Source organism: Alligator sinensis, unplaced genomic scaffold, assembly GCF_000455745.1.
Source record: "Alligator sinensis unplaced genomic scaffold, ASM45574v1 scaffold983_1, whole genome shotgun sequence".
NCBI classification, from domain to species: domain Eukaryota; kingdom Metazoa; phylum Chordata; order Crocodylia; family Alligatoridae; genus Alligator; species Alligator sinensis.
The window spans coordinates 534,470-555,161 of NW_005842015.1; the positions used below are offsets into that span (position 1 = coordinate 534,470).

At 46.1% G+C, this 20,692-nt stretch overlaps 1 protein-coding gene across 3 annotated transcripts in view; it reads left to right on the forward strand.

Moving 5' to 3' along the window:
- TMEM86A (transmembrane protein 86A) overlaps positions 1-20,692 on the forward strand; it is an 84,027-nt gene that overhangs the window by 17,351 nt on the left and 45,984 nt on the right. For all 3 annotated transcript variants that reach the window (XR_003093664.1, XR_003093666.1, XM_006022010.3), the window contains exon 2: positions 14,315-14,579. Coding sequence is in view for 1 of the 3 variants with exons in the window: in XM_006022010.3 (XP_006022072.1) it covers positions 14,315-14,579 (265 nt within the window). In the remaining 2 variants the exon portion in view is untranslated. The remainder of the gene's footprint in view (positions 1-14,314; positions 14,580-20,692) is intronic.

Consider the following 20,692-nt stretch of genomic DNA (forward strand, 5'->3'; position numbering starts at 1 on the left):
AGAGCAAGATGTTCCAACTTCTTTCCCCTAATGTGTAAGGCAGGGGTGGGCAATATGCGGCCCGCTGGCCAGGTGCAGCCCACCAGCCCGTTCTATCTGGCCCGTGGGGACCCTAAAAAATTTAGAAAAGTAATATTTATCTGCCTCTGGCTGCCTGTCATCTGGCCCTCGATGGCTTGCCAAAACTCAGTAAGCAGTCCTCCCCACAATATGGGCCACTACTGCTTGTCCCTGGGGGTAGGTGGGGTGGGGGCCAGCACTTGGACTGGTCCCAGCAGCCTTGCCTGGGATCCTGGGGGCCTCCAGGGCCTGCAGCCGTAGCAAGCTGTCAGCAGGGAGCCTGGCTGGCAGTTGGAGTGTGGCTGTAGCTGGCTGGGCTCCAGTTTTGGGCAGCACATACTGCCACCCAATGTGCCATCTCACATTTTTTTAGGTGCAGGGTTTGTTTGTTTTTTTGACACCAGGATCTCCCAGCGCCAAAAGGCCCCTCGCTGCAAATTAGCAGTGCAGGGAATGGATGCGCCCTACCCGAGTGGATTTGAGCCAACATAGAATCAGAAGTACCATTCTGGCTGTGTAAAAGGGCCATAAAAAAGGACAGAATTTCCTCCTTGGGAATAGTGATACACAAAGGCTCTTCCTTAGCTCTATCACACCTAGGTAACACACTACACATTAGTTCTGGCCATAGTCCCTGGCAGTAGAATACTATCCATAATGCACTGCATTTCAGCTAATCCAGTTTCCATGTAGCTGGCTGGGCTCCAGTTTTGGGCAGCACATACTGCCACCCAATGTGCCATCTCACATTTTTTTAGGTGCAGGGTTTGTTTGTTTTTTTGACACCAGGATCTCCCAGCGCCAAAAGGCCCCTCGCTGCAAATTAGCAGTGCAGGGAATGGATGCGCCCTACCCGAGTGGATTTGAGCCAACATAGAATCAGAAGTACCATTCTGGCTGTGTAAAAGGGCCATAAAAAAGGACAGAATTTCCTCCTTGGGAATAGTGATACACAAAGGCTCTTCCTTAGCTCTATCACACCTAGGTAACACACTACACATTAGTTCTGGCCATAGTCCCTGGCAGTAGAATACTATCCATAATGCACTGCATTTCAGCTAATCCAGTTTCCAGGGTGGGAAGGAAGCAGAAGACATGGGATTTGCTGTGGACCAACTGAGCCAGCCCCATCACAGCTCTAGATTACAAACACAGAAGGAAATTAACACTATCTTGAGGCATCTGTGCCTGAAGTGTAAGATCAGAGTAAGTAAGAATCAGGCCTTGAAACTCTGTGTCCTGTTGCTAGTTTCTTGAGCTCTCCACTTCCCAGCATGGCAACCTTTAGGCTGACATGAAGCCTAGCTATACAACCCTGCTTCTTTGACTTGGTAATGTAAAATCTGTGCCAGTTTCTCCCCTGCAGTAGGATGCGATATAAATGATAAAGAGTCTTGGAAAAACCTGGAAACCATCACCAGGATCAGCCACCAAGGTTTTTCTGTAAAGCAGCACAATGTTCTTGTACTGGCAAGCCAAAGCATTTCTTCTGCAAATGCCATTCATTTGGGGAGTCCAGTGCCTCCTCTGCAATTGTTCCAGAAATTGTGTCTTGCAGAAGGCCGTTTCTGTTTCAACCAGAAAAACTATCCTTTGTATTACATGAGCCCCTTAAAGCTCCAGAACAGGAGTACAAAACATGTGATGCACAAATCCAAGAATCAGCCCATGCCCTAAACATCTTACAACAGTATGATGAAAAAGGGATGGAAACAGAAGCAGATACAGTCTAGAAAAGGTAACAGGAAGAGTTAGGAATAGTGTTGTAAGAACAATGTACAAGCACTTAAATCTTCAACTGAATGGGGGTTGGGGAAGTTGGGTGTCATAGCAGACATGAGGTGCAAGATGACATTTGAAAGACTAATGAAAAGGTTTTGTGTCCGTTGGGTTGTTTTAATCAAATTCCTCTCATGCAGAAAGAAAAGTGTGGTGAAAAAGGAGAAGCATTTGCTCCCATACAGCATACTGATACTGCTTCAATGGCATCTAAGGTATATGATGCTATCTTGAGAGCAAGACTTTTTTGCCCTGGTTTCCAACAGCTGTTTGACCATGATGAAAGTGCTAGTTGATGTTGAGCTCTGCACCTTCCTTTCCATCTCCAAGACCGTAGAATCTCCAGCTGTTCATAGTAATGACTATTGGCAATAGCTTCTACCTTGAAAACCACCAGCACTTGCTAGGGAATGAGGAGTTATGGTCAGCCATCCCTCACCCCTTCATTCCAATCACATGCCTGTCTTCTTAAAGAAAGGTTCACAGATAACCTTGTTTACAACAGTCCAGTGAACAGCCCCAAATGACCTTTGGTGCAGAAAACCAGATCTTGGGTACAGAGCAAAATGTATTTGTCTCTAATCTGACTTAATGAGTCAGCCACAAAATGAAGGCTGTAGAGTCAAGTCCTGCTGTGAATTACTCAAAATTTTTCCATCACCTGTATAAAGTCCAGGACAAATACGTTAATGACTCTGACATGCAAGAACTGAGCTGTGCTTTTTATGCTCGCCTCACCCAAACTTATGGGATTAATAGCTCCTGTGCTGTGTAAGGTATTAGGTACATTGGTCACCTATACACAACCAGTTGTTGTCAAAAATACTTGCACAATGCTAGTGGAACACCAGTTCCCTCCTATTCTCAGGATAGACCATATCTATGTGTATTTGCATACCATGTGCTTCCCTCCCCCCAAGACAGCATGCACCTTGTTTTGGGATCATGAATGAAGAAAGATTTTTCAGAGTCATCTCTACCACAGCACCTGCTCACCGGGGGCTGAACCTTCCCTTTACCCTGCTGCTCAGTTATTTGCTACTGCCAATTCAGCAGCAGCGATGAGAGAGTTAAATCTGCAGCTTTGGTTCTGCAACAGGGAGAGGTTGAGTGATTCGGATTATAGGGCTTCACCCAGGCTCCATGAGACCAGAGCAATCAGCCCTGGACAAGCCAGTGTGAAGCATAGCCACCTGTCACCATTCCAACAGCTTCCTTGTGTAAGACATGACCCAGTTGAAGGGAAAAGGTGCATGCAGTATGTACATAAATACAAATAAAACACTGACATCTGTGATCTGGTGTAACGGTACCTACTAGATAATTACATGCAGTACCACTGCTGTGTCTCAATACAGCTGCAGGCAACAAACTGATTAATGCTAAATGCTAGTGCTGCTAATGCTGGCCATGCAGGTGTATAGCACAATGCTGCATCAAACTGTAGTAGGTTTTATTTGCTTGGGGCCAAAGTGCAGTGATCTGCACTTGAAGGTTGATACATACTTATGGGGTGAATTTGAGTTTCTGGGAGATGTGAAGAGCGCCCTCCAATTTTACCAGCAATTCTGAACCTGAAAGCAGTAACAGGCACTGTTGTACCCCCCAAAATAAGTGCAGAGGCGTTTTCTGACTCTTATCAAGAAGAAACTGTCCAATTACACCCACAGCTAAGACTCAGACATCTGCTCTATCCAATGTGTCCTATTTTTCTAGCTACAGATCTGTAGGGACCAAAAAAAGTTGTAAATTGAGTTGAGCCTCTTAAATAATCCAGTTCCCTCTCCCCCTTCCCCCCTCCATCCTTCCTGAGAATGAATCCTCATCCAACCCCTTTATTTGAATGTTCTACTAAGAAATTAGAGAGCCCACCTGGCACCATCATTTTAGTTTATTGTGCTGGTGCTAACAAAAGCACTTTGTTTGCTGCTTTGTGCAATCAAACTACTTCTCCTTGATTACCAGCTTCTGTTACTACCAGCACCCTATCCTTATTCACCATACCTGTTAGTTGCCACACTCCCATATTTTATTTAAATATCTTACTTGGCTATAATTCCGTGAGACACTCTCTCCCCCTTCCCCGTAATATTCTGAATGGCTGTTCATTAAAGAGATGGACTGAAACTTACACTGGACAAGGCCTTCCAGAGATGTAGTTTCTGTCTAATAGGTAGATAGTTCCATAGTACACCTGCTATAGTAGGCTGAATCAGGGGATGATGACAGAGACACCGGTCTCCTGAGAAACTGGAAAACAAGTGAAAGCAGGAAAGAGACTTTCACAACCATCTTGCCCTTGACTTTACAGGGAAATTGCAAGGGCAGATTCTCCCTTTGGTATCACCAGTGGGGTGAATGATGCTCCTTTGATTTTAAAGGGAATTGCACTTCCACACTCAAGACCTGAATTTATTCAATTTTTGGACATCAGCTCCTTCTTGCCTTACCCATACCATGTTTAACCTTTACCATGCTTAGCTTTGTTTTTGACAAGGTAGGTGAGAGAGGGGGCCTTGGCAGTGCAAGTGAAAAGGGAGGTAGATGCTGCTGCTGTGTTTTATTAGCTTCTAATAGTGGGAGGATGGTGCTCACTCCTGTGGGCAGACACTGCACCACCCTAGAACAGTGGTGCTCTTCCTCCAGCCTGTGGAACAAATCTGACCCACTGGATTCCCACAGGTCTGAAAATTTGGTGGCAGGGGAACAGTGGCAGTTAACACTGCAACTGCTCCTCCTGCTACCAAATTTCCAGGCTCTGCAGCCAGAGGACATAGCCCCATGCATCAGATGAGGCCCAAGCTGGATGTGTGGGACTGGGGGAAGCAGGCCCACTCTAGCACTTGCATTGAACCCATGCTTGGATTGGGTCCACAGACCAATCCTGTGCACCTGATCCAGCCCACAGCCCAGAAAGGTCAGGCACCACTGTCCTAAAACAATAGGCACGTTAACAAGCACTGGTCTGTTAGTTTCATGGTTTCTCCCAAGTTCTGCAGCTATGGAATTACTCCTTTCACAGTATGTCTGAGTGGGGCAAGATGTTTGACTGGGAAAAAAACCTAACTCTTGGTTTTTAGTTTTCAGCCACAATGTCCTTATCTTGGGAAAAGGTTAAGCTGAAGTTAACATAACTGCAGGTTGCACAGAATTCATTTTGCCTTGTAAAATGAAACCAATTGTCGCAACTTCCAATTCGGGATACAGCTGTGTAGGACTTCACATCCCCTCAGAAGGGCCCTTTGTTAATGCCAACGTGATTAATTCTCTCCCACCCTTTGCTCTCTCTGCACCTCCACTGAGGTGCCAGGAAGGGAGATTTTTCTGATGACAACAGTTAATGCAGCAGTACATTTGAGTTCAGCACCCAACAATTTTGAGGGCCGTTGCCAAGGGTTTAATTGTGTTCTCTGGCAAATTGCCACCATCTGTTCAGAAAAAGAGTAGCTTTTCTTGCTGTCGGCTCTACTGTTCCAGTAAGAACAAAGCTTTGAAGCGCAGCAAAATCAGTTCTTTGCATTGCTGGAGGCATCACTCTAAGCCTCTTGTAGGAAGGGAACACAAAGCCCATTGGGCTTCAGCAAGTGAAAGTGTTAAGCTAATGAAGTCTGTACTAGTAGTCCCATAGGCAGAGATCCTCAGTTACTGGCTGGAGCTGCAAGACAGCTTTCTGCAGCAGGTGTGCTTTGCAGAAGAGGTTGGAGGTGTTGTGCTCTAGACGGTCTTTGGCTTTTAATGTCTACCATCCATAGCATGTCATCTCTGTCTCCAGTTCAGGCCTATGCCAAATGAAGCCTCATGTTACTCTTCTACCAAACAAAACAAAGTTTTTCCACGCTGCAACTATTCCTAGCACTGAATGCCATAGAAAGTAATTTAGCAGGGATTCTCTTACTGCATCTAGAGGTCACAAGACACTAATAGCTGCCCAAATCCTCTAACATGCACCAGATATAATGGAAACATCTCAAGAACTTCCTCAAAGAGAACCTGTTTGACCAACCTCTTCCCATCATGCCATAGGAGGTGACAGACTTCTGGGCCACAGACATAAAGGATAGGGACAGATGTTACACATAAACTGGTTTAAGTGATCAGGAATTGGTTTAAACCTGTAACAGAAGAGAAGCTCAGAGCACATAAACCAGTTTCAAAATGGCCCAAATTGGTTTAAGATAAACCTGGTTGAATGTAGTATCAGAGTTAACTCATTTGGGCCAAACCACTTTATGGAACTTCTGTCCCAGACCCCTTCCTGGTTCAAGTTAGAGTCCCCCAGCATGCTTTTCAGCCCTGGGCTGGGCTGGGCTGGGCTGTCTGCTCCAGACAGCAGGGCTGGCCCCACCCCTCTGCTCCCTTGCTGGAGCAGTGAGGGCTGGCTCACTGACCCCCTCAGGCAAACCCTGGCTAGGATCTGGGGCCACGGAGGGGGGTTAAACACCCCTTCTCCTGCTCAGACTTACTGTAGGCTGTGACTGTGGACTACAAATCCCAGAGGCACCTGGAAGCAGGAAGAAGTGATGAGCAACCCTGCAGAGTCTTGCTGCTGTAATTTTGGATTGCAAATCCCGGAGATCTCAGGAGTAGCAGGAAGAAGGAGCAAACACACAGCTCATGCTGGCCACATAGCAGAGAGCCGTGCTCTAGAATCATCTGGCTTCTGGCCTGAGCCACAGCAGGCATGTGCCTGTATTTGCTGAATCAAAAGTCAATGTCTGTTCATTTGTTTATTGGTTCAAGCTTTGCAGTTTACACTAACCTGCAAAGACAGAATCCATTCAGCTTCAAGCTTTTTGACTGTCTGTACTTAGCCCAAGAGGTAACATGACTGCTGCTCTTCCCAAAGCATGCTCAGCCTGCTGAGACTGTTTAAACATCCCTTGTAGGTGCCTGTTTGGGTTTACCAATACATCTGGTCATGTAGTCTTGCTTTAGAAACACGTTTTGAGCATTTTGTATTTAAAGGCATAACAAACTTGGGGGAGAGCTAGTGTTAAAAGAAGATTTCAGGAAAGTCCTTGTGAACTGAGGGAATGAATCATCTGGTTCTACGGCAAAAATAGTCAGAGAAGTCTCTTCCTCAAGGATTTGTGCGCAGTGTTAGAGAGCAGACTGGATTATGAACCAGCCCTCTATTCTGAGCAGTGGTGTGCTTTCAAAAGCCTTCTTATGAGGAAGTGAGCATTTTTGTTGGGGCATATTCATTCCTGCCATAGAGAGTGGATGGAAGGTGGGTGGGGGAAGTGGCTTGCAGTTCATCTATTCTGGGATTGTTGGTCTGGCCCCACAGCACTATTTAGAACTGTTCTAACTAGCACCTCCATTGCCATGGCTTATTAGTTTACAGCAGAGACAGAACTGCCAAGCTGCAGGATTGTTGGATACCCCGTCTCAAACCTGGAGCCTGCCCATTTTGGAATGCCACCTTGTGCTATTTGAATACAGGTTCTGCAATAGCAACGCAGAACTGGGGCAAACAGAAATGCCTACATTCACGTTAGCACCTAAAAAAGTAGGCTGTCACTTCTGAAAGCTTTTGCCTCTCTGAACCAGTTAATCTCCAAGGTATCAACCCACCTTACCTTCTGCCTACCTTCAAACTAGCATGGCTAACTCTCTTTACATTTTCCTGGAGAGCCCAATTCTGCCTCTTCAGTCCATAGCCATGCTTTTCTATTGCAAGGTCTAAGCAAGGACATTAGTCCCATAGGTCAGTGATTCTCAACCAGAGTGCTGGAACCTCCTGGGGTGCCACCAGATCTTTTGAAGGGTGCCACAAGGAGATAAGCAGATAAGCTAAGCAAAGAAACACAGGCTCAGGCTTGACCCTTCCTGGACAGTCTTCCACCTGTAGTGCCTGGCCTCTGCAAGGAGGTAAACAGTGTAATACATCAATTAGTTTTTTAAACTGAATGCCACTCAATTCCTGAAAGTTATGAAGGGGTGCCTTGAGTCCAAAAATGTTGAGAACCACTGCTGTAGGTAGTGGAGAACAGGCAAGGCTTTTGTACTTTGCAATTCTTTTACTCTATCAGTAGCGATTCTCACTTATCTAACAAGTTTGTTAGTCCATAGAGTAATGAGCCAGTAAGTGACTGTGGGATGGAAACTCAGAGGAGCTGGAAGAAGCAAATCTTCAACTCCTCTTTCAGGACAGAATAGGGGATCATAGCGAGCTGGCACCTATGAGAGGTCGTAGGTCCCTGTCACTCTACTGCTGTGCACTAGATGTTAAAACTGATCCTGTACAATTTGTGAGATTATCAATTAAAAACACTATAGTGGTCACTCTACTTTGAGGAACACTGACCAATGCTGACCAGCAGGGAAATGATCTCCAACATAGGCGACTGGTAGGGGGTGCACAGGGGTGCACATGCCCCCCCGATGGCTGACACTGATGCTGTCGGTAGGGCTGGTGCCCCCCCCAACAGGGCTGCTGCCATTGGCGGCTTCTGTAGGCACCCCCCCAGGTTCAGGAGGCACCAGTCACGTGATCTCCAACCTCCCTCCATGGTCTAGGTCAGGGGTGTAAAACATATGGCTTGTGAGCCAGATCTGGCCTGTAAAGCTGTTTCATCTGGCCTGTCAATAGTCCAGCAAGTTACCCAAAGTTGGGGGGCATGGCTGGTGGAGCATGACCTTCTGCAAAATTCAGGGTCCCTGGCCCCAGTGAAAATTATTATCAGTGACAGAGGGGTGAGTGAGGGCTGTTCAGATACAGCCCTTGCTTGCCTCGCTGCCATCTGCCCCCTACTGGCACTGCCATCCTCTCCCCACCTGTGCAGCTGCCCAGTTCGCACTGCCATTCACCCTTGGATCCATATCACTGGCCCCAGACCTAGACCCACCACAGCTGCTGTGAGGTCCACAGATCTGGCCATGGAGGAGCCCCCCTGCCAGTCTGGATCCAGCCCAGGGCCTTGGGGTGAGTTTGATATCCCTGCTTTAAGTTTGTTCCCCTTCTGAAGTATCAGTGTTGGCTATGCACAGAGGTACTTAGTGGACCAATGGTCTAATCTGTTAGGATTGCATTCCTCTGTGTATGACTAGGCTATTTGCTGCACTTACCCATGGAAAGTCTAAGCCATCACCTTCTCATGCAGTTCAAATTTAAGACCTGCTATTCTAAATGCCTCATGAGCTTATGGACACCAGGGAAAAAAAAGAAAGACAAGCCATGGCTTGCATCAACATAATCTACTACAGCAAAATTGCTGACCGCTTTAAATATTTAGCGACACACAAGTGGAAGTGAAAGCAGTTATTCGAATAGGGCAGAATCAGTGTGAGACTTGCAATGCAGGGTGCCAAGAGCCAAAAAAACCAGCTCTTCTTTGAAGAGACAATGGAACGCATAAAATTCTACTTAAGTCAGGCTCCTGAGGAGTGGGCGGGGAAGGAGTCTCTGCGTTTGCTGGCTTGCACAGAACATCGTGCTAAGACTCTGCTAAATGGAAGTATTGGTATATTATTTTTAAATACATTTCCTGGAAAGCAGTGTTTTTTCAACCTAATGGGAGTCATCAGCCTCAGCAGGTTGTGACCGCTATTGGCAGGAGAAGGTTGCAACCTAATTCCCTGCTCTGGAGCATTTTAGAAAAAAAAAGTTCAAGGTGGAAGAGAGAATCATTTTATTTCTTTGGGGTCACTGAAAGACTGTTTTCCATGATGTTTTCCAGTTTCATGTCCAGTTCTACCACTTCCCTTACATCTCATGATTAGGGAATTTTTCCTGCCTTGTTCTCCAAATTAGTTTCCCACCTACAATCCTAATTTCAACCTATTACTCCTATTTATGCCCCTTTGTACCTCATCACATTTTAAGAGACAGTGGGCACATCTACACAAGATGTTTACTACAGACAGAGCCATCCCTAGGGTACAGTGAATCGGGGCAACTGCCCTGGGCTTCACACTTGGGGGTTGGCCCTCGTGGAGCCAGGTAGAGCAGCTGTGGTTCCTTCTGTGGGGCCCGCCTACAGCTGGTAGCTCAGCCCCATGCTTCAGAAGAAGCCCAGAGATCCCCCCACCCCCTCTTTGCGGAGGTACCATGACCCACGCACAGTGTTATAGGGGCCCCTGCACAGGCTGATATGCCCCAGGCCCTGCACTTCCCTAGGGTCAGCTCTGACTGCAGAGCTGCCTAATTAGCTCCACAGTAAAGTCTCCACATCCACAGATGTAGCCTTATTAGGCTGCAGTAAACTAATGAACTCTGCTATAGGTTAGTACTTGTAAAAATAAGTATTATCTTATGGCAGAATTATTTACTGCACCAGAACGTGTGTGTAGATGCTGACGAGGCTGGCTGGGGTACTAGGGTGCTGCAATGCAGGGGCTGCTTGCCAGCTGGCCCTGCACTAGAGCACCCTTGTGCCCCAGCCAGCCTCTCCACAGCATGTTGGGATGGGCTGGAGCAGCTCTGGACTGGCAGGCTGATCCCTGAGCCTGACCCGGCTCAACTTGCTGTAGTCCCATGTGCACATGTAAACGTGGCTCCCAGGAGCAATAAGTTCTGGCATGATGTGTGCTGGAGTTTATTGTTTCACATTAATTGCATGTGTAGACACACCTGCATGAGTATTAAGCATTCAAAAACACCTGCATGATTTGGGAACCCAAGTACCCTTTTCAAAATGGATTTAAGCATTTGATGTCTGAGCTGGAATGAAAGTCAATGACTAAGGACAAATCTGTTTTTCAGTCACAGCATTTACTTCAGTGTAGAGGTGACAGAGTTTGATTTATACCAAGTGGCTGTCTCTCATGCTGAGTTCTGTGCTGCTCTAGCTTCATCTACCCTTCCAAAGAAGCAGGGTACAGGCATCCCAAGTCATACCTTGCCCGTGATTGTTTACTTACATGGAAAACAATAAACTTTAAATCCTGTTAATACTAGTTAGCAGCTGGAAACCAGAAAAAGAGCTTGTAATATGGGACCAGCCTCCTCTCTAGGAAGCTCCAGCAAATACAGATAATAGTTTGGGAACCAATGCAGTAAATACTTCTTTATCTATGGTTTCTATACCATAATCTTGAAGAGAATGACACATGTTTGACTTCCCACACATACAATCCTCTTTACATCACTGCAATTTCTTACATGCATGCCTTTATAGGATAGAGGATCCTAGTTTTGACTTCCTGTTAGTCTGCCAAAGTCTCGGAATATTTCTTTAGATATGGGAAAATTGCTATAATTATATCTGTGTTATTATAGTGTAAATATCATGGAAGTGGTTTTATAGTAATTTAAAACAATTTTAAAGGCACATAAATCAAAGTCACTTTGAAACAACAGGAACTTAGAGAGCATCCAGCTAATACACGCATATGAAATTCAGGGCTTGCAAATGCAATTTCTCCACAATTGTTTGTTAATGTTTATGTACTGTGTTTCAGTCCTGTGTAAACTTAGCAGATGAGTTCAGACACCTTGGGAGGAAACAGCATTTATAAGTGTAGGAAAGATAATAGTTTCTTATTCAAAACACATGACAGAAAGGGTAGCATATGGGAGGCTACCTGTAGCATACCCTTATCTTTCTGGCATCAAAGCATAGCCATGTCTGTCTGCCCTCTCTCTTGGGCAATTTCATGATTTGCTACAGTTTAGCCATCCAGCCAGACTACAAAGGCTTCCCTGCTTCTATTTTGTACTCAGGATACATTCAAGGCCCTTCTCAAACCACAGCCTTCAGTTGTGTTGATATACAGTTAATCAATAGCACAAGTAACTTGCAGTCAATGGGCAGAATAACCTGCCCTGCCTTACAGACTGCACAAAGGGAGATTTCTCCTGTTTTCTCTGAAAGTCCCAGCTATGTATCCAAACAGAAATCACCCCTCAATTTATAGTTCAAGCCCTCTGTGCCTCATTTGCCCACAACCTCTTTCTTTACTTACTTCATCCCTTTCTCCAGGGGTCATTAAGAGCTTACTTGTCTTTACGCCTCATGCCCAGAACATTCCCAGCTTCCATAACAAACCCCTGGCATGGAGGGGTTTGTTATATATGCCCTGCCATTTCTTCCCAGCATGCTCTGCTGTTCCAGCCCACAGGTGCAGGGGACTTGCACTACCCCTTCCAATCCTTGCCAACTTCATCCACTAGCATGCACCGGTATGAGACTGAATCAGACCCAGGGCTGTGCTGGGCCAGTAGGGTTCCTTAAAAAGGCCACTGCACACTCTGTTAGAATCACAATACTTTACAAGATATAAAAAAAAGCAATATTAAAAATGGGATTTTTGCCTTTCTATGGCCAGAGGGTTCTTTTCATAGAAGGGCCATCTGACTGCAACTTCCATTTTCACAAGTAGCTCACTGACTTCAGAATCTAAACCAACACATCTGTAAACTTCCTAAATTTCCAGGGCTGAACTCAGACCAGGCAAGCTAAGCAGAGACTTCTACTGTTTGAACTGTAAACCTAACTGCATTAGTTCACAGAAAGCTGTCCTCTCAAAATGGGAGATGGACCAGGCAATGGGTCTGCTCCCCTCAGCCCATCAGTAGAGAGTACTTCTGACCTATTTCCTGCTCCAGAGAACCAAGGCAGGCTACTGGGCCACATGCCAAATTTGAAAAGATAGTCAAGAGAATCCTGGCTTGGCTTTTTCTTTCTCATCCTTTCTTCCTTCCTTCCAACCTACAGATGCTTGGTAGCTCCCAGTCATTTCCATTACAGCATCTGCAGCTTTAGTGGCAGGGTGGGGCTTAGTCTGAGAATATTTTTGCCCATTCATTATGTGCTGGCAAAATTTTCCCAAGGAAGACAAGCCAAAGAGGAAAAATGATGATTTGCAACTGGTTAGGGAAACTAGATAGGGGAGTCATTACCAACATGGTATATAAATATAAGGTGGCTATGGTTTATCAATGTGCTGTTTGTGAGTGAGGTATATAGTTTGGCTGCTAACAGAGTGTTTAAAATTTATGTTGACACTAGCCTACTAATAATATATTCGGAAACAGTAAAATATCTCACTGCTACAGGGGGACCCTCCCTCCAATAAGACAGTAGCTTTGAAAGCTCTGTCTGCTGTGGCAAGCTCCGACTTCTCCGTGATGCTCATTTTCCATGGTCTTGCTGCTTCATACGTTACCTCTTACAGTTATTGCATGTGAAGAAACCCTCCATTTTTTTCACCTTAATCTTCAAAACTCACCCAAACTACATTTGCTTGTTGAAGCCTGTGTATTATGTCACATTCAGGCTCCATTAATTTGGCATTGCGGCATGTAGATTTGCAGTGCTAGATCAGATTGGTGTTTTGAACCCAATGTACACTGAACCAATGGGAACATTTCCACTGAATTCATTGGTTTTTGTATCAGGCCTTGGCTTCTTATTTCTAAGATGTCAGAAGCAGCAAAGGGCCAAGTGACTGGAAAAGAGGGAAGTACCTTCCAGACTACAAGATTTAGGAGGGGCCTGAACAAACGTGCAGATTAGTGTTTTGTAAATTCCCTTTGAGATCTCTGATCTCTCAGTTCTAATCGTCAAAGGGAACTTACAAAACATCTTTTGCAGATGAGGCTATGAACGTCACTTAATAAATCTACTGGATACAAAAAATCATGGACTACATATAGACATTAGATTTATGACACATTACAATCTGCCTGACATCTGATTCACCAGGTACCTGCCTGACCTGACCTCTTACATTCTTCTTTCCCCACACCTTTTCTCCCCTCCCATACTTTTATGCCCTTTGTCTTTCTGATTTCCAACTATTTCCTTTTTTTACCTTGTATTATTACCACTGTAGTGTTTCCATTTGGCTTTTTCCCTCCCCCCGTTTTCTTTCCCCTCCCTTTCCTGCTTCACCTCTTGTTTTTCTAATTTCTACCTATTTACATTCTCACTGACACCCTGCCACACTTTTAGCTTCTCTCATTCCTTGGAGTCTCAGAACAGCAGAGACTCCCTATGCCTGAAGAAGGCGACTACGCCTGAAAGCTTGCCACAAACTTTTTTCCAACTACTCATCTTTTATTAGACCAACTTTCACATCTACTCAAAGAACCTTCCCTGCCAACACAGCTACAACCAGAAACCCGTGAAATAAATGAAAATACTAACAGAAATTATAGAGAGATCAGGCCCTGTATGTTTTTTTTTCCCAATGAGAGAAATAAATCATTTAATGCTACCTTAGAAAACAGAAGGAAATCGGCTTTTTCCCTCTCTTCTCCATCCCAACTCACCAACCAACCAGACTCTGTATCTCTATTTGGCAGAGAGCTCAGGAAAGCTCCAAGACAACTGGAAAAAGCAACTGGAAAGTATGTTCAAGTTCAAGGACATTTGGGTTCAGTGTGTGGGTGCTGCTAGAGAGAATGCTTTTAACTAGAAAGGAAGGAGCCTCTCAGAATCAAGACAGCAGTTTTACTCTGTGGTTTATGGTGCTGTAGGCTTTAACAGACCTAGTGATTTTCCTTGTTTTGATTGTTTTTTTCCAGGTGAAGAGTGAAGGCCCAAAGCTGGTGCCTTTTTTTAAAGCCACTTGTGTCTATTTTGTCCTCTGGCATCCAACTTCCAGCCCTTCCTGGTTCAGTGCCCTCATCAAGTGTCTGCCCATCTTCTGCTTATGGGTTTTTCTGCTGGCACATGGGATCAATTTCCTAATTGCACATCGAAGTGCCAACAGGATTTTGGCTGGATTAATATTTTCATCAGTAGGGGATGCCTTCCTCATCTGGCAGGAGCAAGGTTACTTCATTCATGGTAAGCAATGTGCCAGTCCTAAAGGGATGAAATGGTAACTGGGCCATCACATTATTGAGTTCTGGATTGCTGGGTCTTATACAGTGTTTATACATGTGCTCCAGGATGCCAGGGGTGGGGAAAGAGGGGCAGTGCTTTAATTAGAGTGGCTCAGAGAGCTAATTAAAGTGCCCAGAGCATCATGTGTATCAGTGTCCCTGCAGTGAAAAATGGCAGTGGGGGAGCGTTAACTAACATTCAAATGAGCGCTTTAACTAAAGCTCATCAGTTAATAGAGTCTGCTCCAATGCATTGGAATTACAGTGCATCAGAGCAGCCTCAACATACATGTATAGGCACCCACAGTTTTATTCTTCATCCAGTATTAACTTAAGCAAGGTGAGGGACTTATCCCTTGCATGAAGCCATTGCAATTACAAGAGTCTTGTCATGGATGACTGCCCCTAAACTCTTCTGCATTCACATTCTGAGATCTGACAGTAAATTGGTGTCCATGCCAGGCAGATAACCTGCGAGTGATCCCTGGCATATGTAGTCATCACCTGGACTGGCAGGAGCAACATTCAGGGAAAAAGAAAAGGAAGCTCCCCATGACATTCAGCCATGGGCATCTAGCTGGTCTGTGAAGGGTATTTGGTCAGTTTTCCTATTCAGAGATCACAGCTGAACTGTACATCATAAGGCTCCCACCATAATGAAGAGAAGAGGAGTCCCATGCTTTGAGGTGAAGGTGGGTGCTAGAAACCATGACATCAAAAGCTTAGCCCTAGTTGCAGGTGAGCTGATGCGAATCAGTCAGCCGAAGATGATTTTGCAAGACAATTATGAGGCCAACAAGCAGGAGTGTCTTGAGGGTGACTATGAGACCCCCTGGCAGCAAAAAAGGAAAGAAAGAAATCAATCCTGTCCCACTTGAGCACCTCAGGGTAGCCTCCTCACAGGCTTATCTTGGTGGAAATTGTATTGCATGTTGGGAAGCTGTTCCCCAGAGTCCAAGTGTGCCCACTAGACCTATACTTTTGCTAGCTCCACCGGACCCCTAGTCCTACTCATAACAATGGACACAAAAGTTACTCCATGTTTTGCCCCACTGGCACCTGTCTCACTAACTGGCCCTATCTGTGCTTCCAGGCACTAGCTCACCTTAGGGGTATTAATCATGGCCTCCAGCCACCCCGTGCCTTACAGGTCTCAATCTGGATTAATTCATTATGTCCTCTGGCCCCATCTGTCTGCATCACTCAGCCTACAAGGTCCTATTTATTTCTCTGGGCTTCTGAACCCATCTTAGCGCCATCCCTTCTACCCAAGCCTTGGCTATGAGCCTCTTGACCTAAGCCTAGCCTTTCTCTCTCTTTCCCCACCTCAGCTCAGGCCTAGGTCCTCTTGAGATACAGACATGCTGTGGCTAACTCAGGCTTTGGCATCTTGGCCTTACTCTAAGCTGGCATCCAGGCTTCAGGCCCTTCCTCTTGCAGGCCTGGAGACACAGAGGGCCCCAGGTACACCACCACATGATCTTCTGTCCACTCCTATAGCCCCAAGCTGGTTTTTTGGTCACAAGCAGACATCAGCCACCTGTTTCCAACCAATATGCTTGAAGCCCTTCTGGGTCACTGTGCTGCTACAAGATCCTCATCCCTACTCATTAGATCCCTACCAACCCCTTGCATACCTCTTCTAGCCTGCAGCTTGCTCCCAGAAGCCTAAGCTAGCAGAGACATCTCTTCTCACAGCATTCAAGACCCTATTGCCTCAGGAACCCAGATTTATATCCCCTGAGTGCTACCTTCTCCAGGTAGGTGTGCTCCTGACTGGCCACAGGTGTGCTCTCTCCACTTAATGAGCAGCAGGCTGCTGTTTTCCTAGCTGTGTTGTCTTTGTTTCCCTCCTACCTAGCTTGAGCTCCTGCCTGTTGCCCTGCATCTAGCTCCTGAGTCATTACTTGCACCCATATAGCTCTCTAGCTAGCTACTCTCCCAGAGGGAGCCCTTACTGATCTGCCTGCAGACCTTCCTGCTTCACTTCCCTTCTTACACTAACAAGAGTCTCTGACTCCGTTATCCTGCCTATATTCTATAAAGAGAATGCCACATGGCAAAAAACCCCTCCAAAAAACCCAAAAACTACATGCCAAGAATGTTTTAAGAAACTTAGCTCAGTATCAAGGGGGGCACAACAAAATTGTGGGTAGTTAGGACCTAATAATTGAGATCCCAATCCTTCTCACCTTCAGCAATGCTCCCTTTAGCTTCAGAAAGCCAGGGCAAATCATGAGTTTTTGATTCCTTCATTTAATTGGACTGATAGAATTCCTGAAATCAATGTCCACCAGCCCAGTTGCTCCAAACACTCCATTGCCTGCAGCTGCTGACAATTGCACTGGAAAAATGCAGAGATGAGGCAGCCTCTCCTATTCAGGATGTTTTCAGGCTTAAATGGTGAAAACTTCTGCCCCCACCCTCCCAAACAGGTCAATGTTTTATCTTCTCTGGAATACCCCCGAGCTCGGATTCTTTTGGGAAGGGGAAGAATTTGAGGTGCCAGCCATGAAAAAACCAAATGCTGTGAAGCTGGCTTTAACGCTGCTCTTCAAGGGCTTATCCACAGCCCATTAAAACTCAACAAAAAGATGCTCACTCATTTTAGTGGGCTTTGGATTAGGTCCCAACTGCACAGTTTTGTTGTGCCTCCTTGATACTGAGCTGAGTTTCTCAAAACATTCTTGGCATGTGGTTCTCTATTATTTTAGAGCTTTGATCTGATCTGGGGGTTCACCTCATCTAGTTAGGATATACCCGAGAGCTCTCTCCCAGTTAGCAAAATGGAAAGGGCAGTGTCATCAACCCCCCCAAACCTGCCTGCTGGTTGAGAACTGCTGCTTTGGGGGATTTAGACACATTTTTTTCCATTAAGTTATATACACATTTTATGTAATATTCCTATGAAGTATTATATACTATGAAAATCTCAGCTTTCATATTGGTTTTTTTTTCATAGTCTGATGTTAAACATTTCACCTTTTGAGTTACCTTAGCAATCTTGAATACTAGTGAAGGATACAACTGACAGATCTGAGCTTCAGGCCCTTGCCGACAAGATATACACCAGAATCTTTGACCTCCACTAAAATATATATATAAAAAAAAGCTTTAAACAAGGAGAAAATGTGTTAGAGCTGGCTGAAACTGTCACAATTTGGACACTGTTCTTTAAGGAAATTTCAAATTTAAGTATCAAATAAAAAGAAACTTTAACCAAATTTTGTTTCCAACCCCATTAATATAGCTTTCAGTCTGAACAAAGAGTTTTGGAGATGGTCTTCTATGAATAATTTTGAGAAGAGTTTACTAAAGGGCATTTGTTTGTGATTTTTATAGGGAAGTGAAAGCCCTGATGACTTATTTTTGATCTGATATCTTTTTCCCCTGCTTCTGCTCTTTCAGTCAGCTAATAGAAAAGAGCATTGCAGGTAGCTTCCTCTTATATGTAGCAGACATTTGGTAAAGTTCATCTTACTTGAAGACAGACATTTTAAAACAACTCAAACAGTGTAGGCAGGGAATGACAAAATAAGCAGACTTAAGTCACTTGAGATGAGGTTGGAGCCTCCTCCAGTGGGAAAGGTCAGGCAAGGTAGCCAAGTCAGTTGCTTGTGCAGCAAGTGGTCCATAACAAAATGGGGAGAAGAATAAAAATTGCAGAGGGAAAAGGCTGAATTCGCTGGAAATTTGTATTTGCAGAGCTTGGTTGGGAAGGCTTGTCTGAGTAAGGGCTGTATCTGAGTATTGAGCATGTAATCTGCAAGTCTCTCAATTGCAGAATTAATGTATCCATTTTCCAGTAGTTAAGATTTTCTTCTTTTATCTATTTTCTGGCCTTTAGCCACTCCCACTCCAAAATGAGCTTTTTTGGAAGCAGCTTATCTCCTGTCTATGGAGAACTCAGAATGCATCAGAAACCTCTTCCTCTCTCTGATTCTCCTTTTATTGTTCTCCTTTTTTCTTGTTTCCTCTTCCATTATTTACTTTAGCCCAGTAGGATTATACCAGGGATACATTTGACATATTGTCTTATCCTTTACTTTTACTGACGCATGGCTTTTTCCTCCCCCAGCACTTCATAGGTGTCTGTCTCCTTTCCATGGCTCTTCCTCTGCTGCCTGTGTCAGAAAGCTGCCCGTGTCAAAGGGTTTTGGAGCTAGTATTCTAGGAATAGCCATCATGGGCGGGGTCCTACCGGAGGGCCGTGATCTCCTTAAGGTCCCCTTCCTCTGTGCCAAGTCGGCCCAAGGGCACCCTCCAATTCTCGCCCGCCACGTCTTTGATGTTCCAGTGTATTAGGGAGGCTGCCTTACGTCTCCTTGGACACAGTTACTTCTGGCCCCGTGAACTCCCGGACTGTTCGTGAGTCTCACCCTACAATGGGTACTTCCCAGGCACCTTAGCCTTATAAGGGGTGGTTGGAGCCATGCATAGCCCATACCATGGCCCAAGCCTTGCAGGTGGAATAGACGTTGGTCTGTCAAATATATACTCGCCCTCTCTAGGGTCCTCTCCCTAACGCTGCCCTCTCTCAGGGATCCTCTGCAGCGCCACCCTCTCTCTAGGGCCTTCTCCACAATGCTGCCCCCTTCTCTAGGGCTCGCCACACCCACACTGGGGCTTCTTAATAGTGCCCCCTCTCTAGGGCTCGCCATACCCGCACTGGTACTGGGGTCCCCACGCTACTGTGGGTCCCCTATGAGGCCTCCTCCAACCCCTAATAACCTCACCCAAACCCCTGGTGTAACAACAACAAAACAAAACACAAGCCCCTAGGCTGTAATATAACTTAAAGCCACCTGGCTAAAACCATGTTGCTCAGACATCTTAGAGCTGCCATCCTTTACTCAGCTTAAGCTATACCTGCAGTCAGGCTTCTTCTTGCATCCTGGCCTAGGAGCTCCTGCCCCTCTGGCTGCTGGCAGAGAACTGCCTCTGGCCTCCTGCCTGTGATTTATATAGGAGCCAGGCCCTGCCCCTTTTAGTCAGCTGACCTCCTGGTTGCCCTGGCAATCCACAGCTGGGCTCCTTATACCCTGCTAGGGCTCTTTCCCCAGCAGTTTCCCCTCTTTAGGAACAGGGCACTGTGACAATAGCTAAAGGCCATTTGTTTGTGATTTTTATGGGAAAATATGTTCAGTTTCATTGAGTTCTCCCTCAGCCCCCCGCAACTTTCCATGAACAATACCTTGTACCCATCTAGTCCTTCCTTGCCTTTCCCACAGGTTTGTTTTCTAACTTGGTATTTTCAGCTTGATGTTATTTTCTTTAATTCCTACCCCTGGCTTTTCTACATAATGCCAGTGAACCCTTTGGAGAAGAAACTTCTCCTGACATCTGCTTGGAAGTATTCTCACCGTCACGGCACAGTCCTTCAAGGAGGGCTGTGATCTCCTTACGGCCCCCTCACCGTGCCAAGTCGGCCCAAGGGCACCCTCAAATTCTCGCCCGCCACGTCTTTGATGTTGAGGTAAAGTTGGGAGGCTGCCTTACGACTCCCGGGGCACGGTAAGCTGGGACCTCTGTCCCCGTGTGTTCCCGGACCCCCTGGGGGTCTCCTGGTATGATGGGTGCTCCCCAGGCACCCTAGCCTTATCGGCTAGGTGTGGCTCCTACCACCCCTAATACCACGCCCCAAGCCTTGCTGATGTACCGGATGTTGGTCCATCAAAATACGGACCCGCTCTCCCGGGCCTCCTCTGTGATCTAGCCCACTCCAGGCTCTCTCCTCAGGGACAACCGCAGCACCACGCCCTTGTCACTCTCTCCCCAGGTCTAAATTCCCTGGGCCTTCTCCAAAACCAACTGGGCCCGCGACAGGACTTCCGGCCGAGCCTCCGGTTCCTTAGGCCCACCACATGGCTACCTTCTCTGGCCCAGGCTCACCGCACTGCTATCCCCTCTCCTCAGGGACAACCGCAGCACCTTGCCTCTGCCTGAGGTCTATTGCCGTACTAGCCTATGGCCGGGCTCGCTACGCCCGTCCCGGGCTTCGCAGTAAGGCACTCCCCCTCTTCGGGGCTCGCCGTGCCCACCTTGGGCTTCTCAGTAGTCCCCCCCTTTTCTCTG